Source organism: Mandrillus leucophaeus, unplaced genomic scaffold, assembly GCF_000951045.1.
Source record: "Mandrillus leucophaeus isolate KB7577 unplaced genomic scaffold, Mleu.le_1.0 Scaffold134, whole genome shotgun sequence".
NCBI lineage: Eukaryota > Metazoa > Chordata > Mammalia > Primates > Cercopithecidae > Mandrillus > Mandrillus leucophaeus.
Window position 1 is genome coordinate 2,287,538 of NW_012101299.1, and position 10,715 is coordinate 2,298,252.

Below are 10,715 nucleotides of genomic sequence, written 5' to 3' on the forward strand. Positions count from 1 at the left end.
GGAGAGGAGAGGAGAGGAGAGGAGAGGAAAGGAAAGGAAAGGAAAGGAAAGGAAAGGAAAGGAAAGGAAAGGAAAGGAAAGGAAAGGAAAGGAAAGGAAAAGAAAGGGAAGGAAAGGAAAAGAAAGGGAAGGGAAGGGAAAGAAAGGAAAGAAAAGGAAAGCAAAGGAAAGGAAAGCAAAGGAAAGGAAAGGAAAGGAAAAGGGGAAGGGAGGGAAGAAGGAAGGAAGGAAGAAAGGAAGGAAGGAAGGAAGGAAATATTTTGTGGCCAAAAGAGCCATTCAAAGTGCAGGATAGATCAATGGATTTTAATGTAATAGAGTACGAAATGTTCATTGACATGGTTTCAGATTCCACATTGCAACCAACCTTTAAGAAACCACCATTTGTTGAATTTTGGGGTAATATCAAGAAAAAATATCCACAATTATCTGCCAAGGCTGAAAAATTCTCCTCCAATTTTCAACTACATATCTGTGACAGATTGCATTTTCTTCATATACCTGAACCAAAATAATGGACGGCACAAGAAAAAATGAGAATCCAACTATCTTCTATTAATTAAGCCAGATATTAAAGAGGGGTACAAAAATGTAGACCACTCTTCAGACTATTTTTTTTTGTTTGGGGGAATAGAATAAATGTTCATTAAAATATGTTAAGTAAACATGAAGTGGGTTTTTGTTGTCATTGTAAATGAATCAATTAATCAATAAATTTAAAACATTACCATTTCAATCTCTAATACTGTGCAAATCACTGGATAGACGTCTAAATCTATCTGTTGCTATATACAAAAGCTCTTTCGGGGGCTCAGTAATTTCTAAGAGCATAAAGCAGTCCTGTGACCAGAAAGTCTGAGAGCACTGGCTTCATGTTACTGTATGCCAGTCCCTTTAGCAGGACTGGGGGTACAGCCAGGAAGATGACAAGGCCCTGCCCTCCGGAAGGTACGTTCTAGATGAGAGACCAATAATAAACGCAGTAACACCTTTACAACTGCAAGTAGCCGTAAGTGCTGTGGGGAACACAACTGGATTAGGGAGTCATTTTAGATCGTATGACCTTTCTCTGGGGGACAGTCTGTGCCCAAAGATGCACAGAAAGAATGTACCAGATGAATAAAGAGCCAGGACCAAAGGAAAAGAGCTCCCCTGAGGTGGCCATGGCTTGGAGGCTCAAGAACTGGCAAAACTAGACTTAGAACCTCAGTTAAGGGAAGTGGTGGGTGGATTTCATGGTGCCTTGAAGGACATTGTAAGAATGTGTCTAATTCTCAGTGCACATGGAAACCACTGGTTTTGACCAAGGATAGGTCTGAGCTGAAGCTTACTCTGTTGTATGGAGAACAGTGAACCACAGGGCACACGTGTGAGGTGGAGAGCTGGTTAGGAGGCCATGCAACCCTGCAGGCACAGGGGAAAGGGCTTGGGGGCTAGTGGAGGACGGAGGAGTATGGGGGAGCTGTGGAACAGATGTGGAGGCAGAGCCAACAGGCCTTGCTAATGGACAGGGGGTGACTCTAGAGAGAAAATGAAGGATCAGGGATGTCTCCTGCGCGGTGGCCAGCTGGGTGACTGGGAGAAACTGGGAAGGCGCAGATCAGGGGAGCAGGGGTAGCCGGCTCAGGGGTGCTCTGAAGTGAACACGTGAAATTGAAGGTGCCCGTGGGCCTTCCAGTGGAGGCGTCCAAGAGACAGCTGGAGCTGGAAGGAAATGGTGACAGTCGTCAGCACGGTAGAGGTGGCGGTGGCGGTGGTGGTGGTTACAGCTGGACCCCTTTGGGCTGGTGGGAAGTGGGGAGGTGAAGGGGCAGGGGGCAGGGGGCAGGGGGAGGTGGAGAAGGAAACCTCAGTCTCACATTTTCACCCTATTCTTGGCTGCCATATTTTCAGGAAGTCCCTCTTGAGGCTAGGACAGAGGGTGGGGGACAGTTCAGTCCCCCTGAGAGAGTTTATTCACGGAGGCCTGTGGTGGGAGCCAGGGTGCGGCGGAGAGGGCTTCCCACCTCTTCCCCAGCAAGCGGGAGGGAGGCACCGGGCTGAGGCTGCGCTGCACCGGCGGAGCTCATCGCCCGGGTGGACCCGCCCTGTTCAAGCGTGGAGGGGCGCAGGCCGGGTTGGTTGTAGTCGGGTGCGGAGCAGACACGCCACCTCGAGCCGTGGTCACTGGGGATGCATGCCTCTCTTCCCTCCGGGGCCCCTAGAACCTGCCGCCTTCCGCTCGCGGCTGCTCGCCGGCGTTCTTCATTTGGACTTCCCCGGTGCTTCATGGGACGCAAGCCCTACCCTAGAGTTCGGTTTTGCAAAAGAGGTCCGGACCCCTCGCTACAGATCCCCTCCCTGGGCCACGGAAGATGAGAGGGGTCACCGAGCCGAGCCATAATCCTGCGTAACCCCTGACCTCTCTCCTTCCCTGCCCCCACGGCACCCCATCGTCCCCTCCGCCTCTCCGAGGTCCTCCAGAAAACAGCGCAGAAATGTGCAGATGCTTAGGAGATGTGAAGATGCTGGAGATGCTTAGGAGGCGACGGTTACGCTAGAAGAATGGCTTCCAGGTGCGCTTCTGGAACGCACGGAGATCCCCCGGCGGGGAAGGGGCCGGGACTCGCGTCGCTTAGTGTCTGCTCATCGATTTCCCTCTGAAGAGGGGGCCCAGGGCCTCTGCTGCGGGAGCGGGGAGTCTGTGTGGGTCCCTCCCGGGCACACGTGGGTGTCTGCTCCTTCCTCCCCTCCCCTCCCTTCGCACGCAGAACCTCAGGGAGGCAGCCGAAGACTTGAATTTTGAAAGAGGAACTGGCGGCGCGGGAGCTGTGAATGAGACAGCTACTTAGGAAGTGAGTCCAACCAGCCCGGGAGGCGGTGGAGACCCGCGCCCGGAAGTAACCGGATTAGGTCTCAGGATGTGATCGCCCCCCGGGTCTCGGGGGAGACGCCAAGGACGCGCGAGCGGAGGGCTCGAAGACAACCGGGAGTCAGAGTCACGTATCACTTGGGCTGGGAACGCCTCTGGGCGTTTCGGCGGGGTGGCGGTGGGGGTTAGGGGAGGCCCCTGCGAACCGTGCGGCCGGGGGAGAGCCCACCCATCGCTGAGTCGCGACACCGGCTTTGAAGTTGCTGCAGTGGCTGGGCCCCTCCCCCGTCCGGCCCCGCGCAGCGCGGAGCCGCAGAGTCCAGGCGGTGCCCCAGCTTCGTCGCTAAGCGCTTATTGCAGAGGCTCATTGGACCACGTCGGTGGGGCGATCGCAGCCTCTGATCTGTGAGCTGCAAAGAGCTCCGAGGTTCATTCACAAATCTGCGCTCCAGGCCGTCCCTCCACGCACCCGAGCCGAGTCCCGGGGCCCGGAGAGCCCAGGGTGTTGGGCGCTGCGGAGGAGGCCCAGCTTCTGTCCCTCCCTTCACCTCCCAGCCTGCGAGGGACTTGGGGGAACCGGGAGCAAGTTTTCGCTCCGGAAGAAACGTTCGGAACCAAGGAGTCTGCCTCCTGGATCCCGGTGCCTGTTGGATCCAGGCTTCCCCGGGCCTTCCTTGTCGAAGGGTCCCGACAGGGCCCGAGTCCCCTCCATCCCTAGGAGACAGGAGCTCGGCCAGGGCGCATCACCGGGTCCTGCTCCGAGCCAGAGGACGCAGTGTAGACACCCACCCCCACACCGCCCCTCCAAAGAGCTCCCTCTCCCCTCCGGGCGTCGCTGGGCACAGGGCCGGTCTCTAAGAATCCCCAGTAAAACCATGCTCGCCCAGAGGTTCGCGGCTTCCTCAGAGGGCGCTAGGGAGAGAGAAGGGACCTGATTTCCTCGACCTTCGGAGGAAAAGTGCTCGGGGCCTCCTAGGGATACAGCCTTGGAAGCTCCCCACATCTTAGCTCAGGCCGTGTCGAGGTTGGGAGGAGAGTTAGGAGAGAGGGAGAGGGGCTCTGCCCCCTGCAGAGGCCTCTAATTCTGGAGGAAAAAGACTGGGACACACCCAAGTGAGCCAAGGCCCGCGCCCCACGCACCTCCACCCACCCCTGGCGGCACACAGCCAGCTCCTGCCGGGCGTGGGCACTCGATCAAGGGAGCAAGCGGAAGGAAAATCCAGCTAGGGGCTCCCCCACCGACACAACTGCCCCGCAGTCCAGCTTCTGGATTCCCGGGAGATGTGGAGAGCCCGGGGCCGGCTCCCGCTCCTCAGAGCAGACTGGACTGCCATAGGTGCCTGGAATGCGCCTGCACCCTGTCCCTCAGACTCGCGGGGGACCTGTGTTCCGCGATCCGCCCTTCTCACCCTAGTCTGCCCCTACCTGCACCCCACCGGCGAGTTAGCCAGCGCGAGGCGCCTCCTTCCCCGGGGAGGGAGCTCCACTCCGCGCAGACCCGCATTGCCCTTCTTTTCACTCGGTTTTGTTTTCCAGGAGTAGTTTCTGCAGAAAGGAGATTCTCCTACGGGCAGAAGGGCTACCAGCCTGCAGTCAGCTCAGCCTCAGACCCTGGGAGTTGCTCACCACTCTGCGGATCTTGATTCGAAATCCTTTCTGGCCGGCGACTGCGGAGAGTGTCCTCGTAGCGAGGTTTTCAATCGAAGGAGCCTGGGCTCCACATTTCGTCTTCAAGCCTGAGCTTTCAGGGCTGTTCTGCACGAGGTGCAACTGAACTTGTGTCTGCAAACAAGACAGAAAACCCTAAGTGCCGCCCAACCTTCCTCGTTTGAGGAACCCGCACTTTGCCCTGGGAGCACGCCCAGCGCCTTAGTACCAAACTTTCTGGCCGGGGCTGAGAGTCCCCTTCCCCCTAGGCGCGGCCCCCTAACATCTGTAACCCAAAGGTTGCGCAGCGGCCAAAATTAGTCCTGGCAGTACGAACAGAGAACAAACAGCAGGCAGGGAATGAGAACAGCTCGCATTTCTCCTTCCTGGTAGATGGGGAGGTGTAAATCCCAAGGAATTCTAGGGCATTCGCTCCATACGTGGGAAACCTTAGCGCGTATCCCGTTTCTTTCTCCTAGCCTGTGTTCATGTCCCAAATGGTGTCGAGTTGCTCAACTTTGCCGTCATCACAGAGGCTGTTGTGTCTTAGGGGATTAACTGATGTGAGACACACAAAACCCTGCAACTCCATAACATAAACTACAACACAGCCTTTCTGGTGAGGACTGGAATATTTGTGTGAGTTTCTAGAGGAAAAGAGGATTTTTTTAGAGGAGAAACAGAGCACTTCCATAATGTGCCTTAACTGAGAAATCTTGTTTTACTGCTTTCCTTTAAGTGGAGCCAGAAGTGCTGGGATGAGAGGGAAAGCATGGGAGTGTGTCCAAATGTGGACAGCAGGTCCCCATCCCTGGTGGGAGTGAGACTGCACGGCATCCCCGGGAAAGGTGGTTTGGGCCTTGGACAAGGCTAGAGGCAAGAGTCCATGATGCAGGGGTGACACAGTGCCCCTCCGCATGTGAGTCCACGAAGGTCACTACTGAGGCTTTGTGCTTGTAAAAGGTCGCCACGCTTCACACAAGCTTCTATACTCAACACAGGGATTGATTGGGTACAGGGATCCCCCCATACCATACATGTAAGCACGTATGTCAATTAAAGATGCTCGTGCTAAAGAAATGGCCAACTTTGTTGAACTCAGAGGAATTGATCATTTAAGTAGAGGAAATGTTTGAATTTAATTCGCAATTTTGTTGCCTTTTTATATAAAACTATATATCTTTATATAGTTATATTTGATAAATGAAAAATCAATTCATGACTTTAGCTTAAACATATGTTTTCAAAAATACATTTCCCCCAACTTATATAAATTAATTGAGTTCTCCCGCTTAAGCATGATTCAGTTGTGACAGTTAAGAGTGGGGGTGATTGTTTAGATATTTTCTATCTCATGTGAAATCTAGACTAATGAATTATCATCTAACAAGCTGTAGGTAGTTTGGCTGGGCTGGATCCAGATAGTTTGAGTTAAATCTAGATTGTACTTGCCTAATATTCTGTAAATCTCTAACTACGGAAATCCTATTTCCAAAAATGCTGGGAAGTCACTGTATAGGAGTTTAAGCTACACTAGCCTCTCTGTGATTACCTGTAGCCTTTGGGGAAAGAAGAGAAGAGAAGAAAACGTCAGGCCCTGGGAGGTGGGACTGGTGTTTCAGGGGTTTCTTTTGAACATCTTGTTTTCTTTCCAAAGGTCAAAAGGAAGACGGCGGATACATACTAGAATTTCCTCCATCTGTGAATGGTGGCAAGGCTGGAGAAGGTGGCTAATGTATTTCAAGGCTCATTATCCTTTTCTGTGTTTTCCTTCCTGTTTGGTATGCTTAGCTAGCTCAAGCCATGGGTGCCATTCTTCAAATTCCTTTGCCAAACTAATTTTACTTATTTGACTGGATTATTTGAGAGGTGCCACTTTCTTCTGGGTTGCTGCGATTTTGAGGGGGCATTTTCGTAAGAATCCAGGCATTAGGTGGTGAAACAGTCTGTGCTCCCAAACCTGCCCCTTCCAGGGTTGCCGGAAGACTCCAGAGTGCAGGCCTGTTTGGGGAGTCTCAGGCGTGCCTTGAGTGAAAGTGGGCCCACCTTCCACAGGAGTCCAAATTTTAAGGGAATAAGAACAGCAGTCAAACAGGATAAGAGAGCAGGCAGGGAGCTGCCAAGGAAAGGTGATTCCTGGGAAGACGGAAGACAGGTCACCCAGAATGAGGCTCCCCTGGCGCTGGAGAGCCGAAAGGGGGAGCGGGTACAGAGGACCTGGTTTAGGTGTGGGGGTTGCTAGCACAAGTAGAGCCATCCTTCAGATTCTCCTTCAGAAGTGACTGCTTTCCAGAGAAACCAGGGGAGGGACAGTTTCTGCATCTTTAGACGCCAGCTCTGGAGATCTGCCCACCGGCCCCCAGCTGCCCCCCTCCCCGGGCGAGCCTGGGCTAAGTATCAAGCAGGACAGAAGAGTGGTCCCCAGTGGGCACCTGGCCCACTCTGCTTCCCCAACGCCCAGGGAGCTTTGGCTCAGCACAGGCGCTTCTCCAGCGATCCAGGCAGAACCAGGGCGTGCAATGCGCCCGCCCGCCCCCTCCCCGGCCGAGCTTCTGTCGGCGCCAACCCACCCACCAGGCTCTGTCCGCGCCAAGCGCGCCCCTGGCGGACCTGGAGCGGGGAAAGGCGAAGCGCTGGGCACGCGAGGGCCTGTGCACCCCAGTTCCTACGCCGCTCCCGGCCCTTTCCAGGGCAACGGCCCTTTCCGCTGCCGCATTTAACCCCTCCCTTCCGAAGGTTATTCGGAAGAAGTCCCAGACCCTAGACCCAGCCTCCCAGAACCCGTCCCTGAGCTCGCCTGGTGGGCCTGTAGGCGGGTCCTCCTTTGCTCAGAGGTGAGCGCAGAAACGCAACGTCTGCGCCGGTTGGCCCCGCCCGCCCCACCCCTGCTCCCCGCGTCCCTTCGTTTCGGCCTTTGTCTGCCGGCAGGCCGGGTCGGAGCGTCAGCACCAGGAGCCGAGGGTGGCTCTCTGCTCGCCCGGGGGAAGGTGTTTCTCTCCTGTCGGCCCCAATTCCCCGCCCGGCGCCTGGGGCCTGGCCCTGCGGGGCTCGGCTCCTGGCCGGGGGCGCAGAGCTGGCCCGGCCTGCTTTGGCTGGGGTGGAGATCTCGCTGTCAGGGATTGTTGGGCGTCTCTGCCCCGCGAGTAACTAGACCGCCGCGAGCGAATGGCTCTCATTGAGTCCATTTTTCCAAGTGTCACCACGTCAACCTAGAGAAGCGAGGCGAGTGAGGGGATGCAGAGGGTCCGGAAAAGTCTCCCTTCTCTGGCCTCGTTTTCAAATAAAAACGGGAGCCTAGCTCGGCAGCCGGGCGCCCGGTGTCTCCGGGGCGCTTCACCGAGGTTTTGTTTGCAAAACTAGCGTCCCTGTCCTGAGGCGCACGGCATCTGGAATCTGCTTTCCTGCTCGCCCTCTCTGAGGCCCCTCTTTGTGCAGCGAGCCTGGGAAATATGGAGGACCGTCCTCCGCAAGCGGGTGTTGCGGGCGCTCTCCAATACCCGGGTGAGGCTAGAAGGAAAACGGGGTTCCTGGGCCAGAGCCTCACTTTCCTTCCCGGGAGAAACAAATGTCCGGTGAGGGCTAGTCTGATCCGTACAGAAAGGCCGACCTTGAGGGCGGCGGTCGTTCGCGGGAGAAAGCGGAGGCGCTGGGCTCGCGGGCGCGCTGCAGACGGGGCTGGCATAGCGGAGGAGAGACACGCCACTGCCCCGCATCACCAGAAAACGCGAGGCGCCGTCCCAGCTGGAGCAGGGTCTCACGCGCGCTTCTCGAAGCTTCCTGAAACACCTTGCGGAGAGTTCCGTGTGTATGGAACTTAGCACCGCCCAGCCCCTGGGCAGCTCAACTTTCTGCAGCCCCATCCCAGCTTCCCCCGCCCTTTGAACGGTGACCCCTCTCAACGCTTTCCCAGAGTTGTTTCGTGTTTGGGTCCACTTTGGGGGCCAGGTACCCTTTAGTTATCTCTCTCTTCATTTATTTATCTTTCTCCTTTTCCTCCCTCCACCTCTCACCCTCCTCCTTTCCACAACAGCGACCCACGAATTCCTCCTCTTCCTCCAGCCAACCCCACGGCCCAGCCTGCAGACCCTGCGCGGCCAGGTCTCCGCCCACCGGCCCGCCAGGCGCCCCGGAGGTGACGCTCTGTTCCCAGAGTCTCTGTTGCAGCCACGAATTGGGGTCTGCGTCGCAGGAAAGCACAGGGCTGAAGCCCAGCGTCTTGGGGCCATTTATACCGAGGCAGTCAGAGGCAAAGAGTCCTATGAATTCAGAAAATACTTCTCAGGAAGCCGCCTAATTGGCTTTCATGGGACAGGAGGAGCCATTAACCTGGGATGGTTTTGCAGGAAGCAAAACAGCTCAGAGCCGCTCCTCCCCCCACACCATGTTCAGGAGACCCAAAGTCACTGGACCCTCCCTTTCCTGACTGGTGATCATCAGGGTTTCCAGAGTTGCGGAAAATTCTCCCCCCAGAAAACCAAGTAAGTGTTAATAAGACTTCCCACAAACTCTCACCAGCCCTATTTTCCTGGGGGCAGGTAGACTGTGGAGTTTGATTTTTTTGAGACTCGGGGAGGACCCCTGGCAGGGTGTGTGCCTAGTCAGAACATTTGGTAAGGACTCCTCCAATGAAGAAAAAGTGGAGGAATCCAGCCCCAGCGAGAACGGGCTTCCCCACCCTGCCCTAGACACACAGGACAGACGGCACACTCTGACCAGAGTCACCTCCAGTGACCAGGAGGCCAGCCCAGCACCTCCTCCCCCACCACTCCCCTCCTGGCTGGGGGTAATTTTCCTGGGAGCAGGCTGTGGGAACTGTTGTTTCTCATCTCAGCCCCGCCAGCACTCTGAAGCCTGCAGACTAAGGACAGCACCTGGGATGGACCCCGGGAAGGGAGCTTCGCAAGGCCAGGGCGCAACCTTCAGGCCTCCAGGGGGCCTGGCAGGCCACACTGCCTTGGAGATGCTTGCCCTGACTCCCCAAGTTCACTCAGGGCCTGGCAGCTCCCCGCTGGCTGCCTGTGCGGGGGTCTCGGCTGCTGAGCACCCTGCAGCTGCCCAAGGCCAATCAGCCCTAGGGTGTCCATGCCAGGCTGCGGCCTCCCCACCTCCCCTGCCCTGAGGGCACTTATGGCATGCAAACGCTCCCACACCCCCAGAGCTGCCCTATCGGATGTTTCCAGGAATTCACACATTTCCATAAAAATGCATTTTAGATGATGGACAGGTGAGCCTGGGGTAACAACGGGTGTTTGGTGGGTAGAGAAGAGCAAATGGGAAGGAGCCCAAGGGAGAGGGGGAAGAGAAGAGGAAACAGAACTTCCATTTGGACATCCTGACAACAGCTGGAAGGAAAGTCTAGAAAAGATGAAGAGAGAGGAGGGGAGAAACCAACTGGGGCTCCCACCCTTGCCATTGGATTCCTAATACTCCTTTCAAATGGGCCCTGCTCTCCTGCAAAATTAGTTTAAAGGATTTTAAAACCAAGAAAATGAGATGAGCGGTCTGGGAGCTCCTCAACCAGAGTAGAGAAGTTAGAGGGGGGCGGACGACTTGGTTTTGAAGTCTTAGCTGAACCGCCACCCCTCCCCTCCTTGGCAAAAAGGATTCCCTTAGAACCTCCGAGGCTCCTGGATTTCTCCCTTCGCAAACGGAGCCGCACACTGCATTCCCCGCTCTTCCGGATCGCTATGCATGTTTCATGAGGGTCGCTGTCCCCGGGTGGAATGCGGCCGTATGCACGCGCCTCCCTGCACACGCACACGCACACACACGCACACGCACACACACGCACACTTACAATAAGTGTCTGCAGGAGGAGTGTCCTGCGCGCCAGCTCTGCGTTTAAGACAGGAAGCTGCCGGGTTACCGAGTCAAATGGGAGTGACACTATTCCTCTCCATCAGCAAGGAAAGCGGACCACAAAAGTCCCTTTGTATCTCGGCAGCTCATTTAATATTATTTATGCATTTTGTGCAAGGAATTGTGGGATTTCGCCCCACGGTAAACAATATGGAAATGTTAAAAATAGCGATCTTCCTGTGCGTGCCCACCTACACGCCCCGGGGTGACCTGGCGGGGCTGTCGCGGGGTGACTCAGATCCCTGAACCGCGAAGCGACAGGGAAAGCGCGGGCGAGTGCAGGAGACGCGGTCGGGGGTCTCTCCGGGTTCCCGGGCTCCTGCACCCGGAGCGGGGGGACGCGGCCGCTTTAAGGGGG

At 55.9% G+C, this 10,715-nt stretch overlaps 1 protein-coding gene across 1 annotated transcript in view; it reads left to right on the forward strand.

Moving 5' to 3' along the window:
- Nucleotides 1-7,017: 7,017 nt before the first annotated feature.
- EN2 (engrailed homeobox 2) overlaps nucleotides 7,018-10,715 on the forward strand; it is a 9,224-nt gene continuing 5,526 nt past the window's right edge. Inside the window, exons 1-5 of the mRNA XM_011973088.1 lie at nucleotides 7,018-7,149; nucleotides 7,235-7,332; nucleotides 7,427-7,641; nucleotides 7,934-7,999; nucleotides 8,529-8,630. Coding sequence (XP_011828478.1) covers nucleotides 7,018-7,149; nucleotides 7,235-7,332; nucleotides 7,427-7,641; nucleotides 7,934-7,999; nucleotides 8,529-8,630 — 613 coding nt within the window. The remainder of the gene's footprint in view (nucleotides 7,150-7,234; nucleotides 7,333-7,426; nucleotides 7,642-7,933; nucleotides 8,000-8,528; nucleotides 8,631-10,715) is intronic.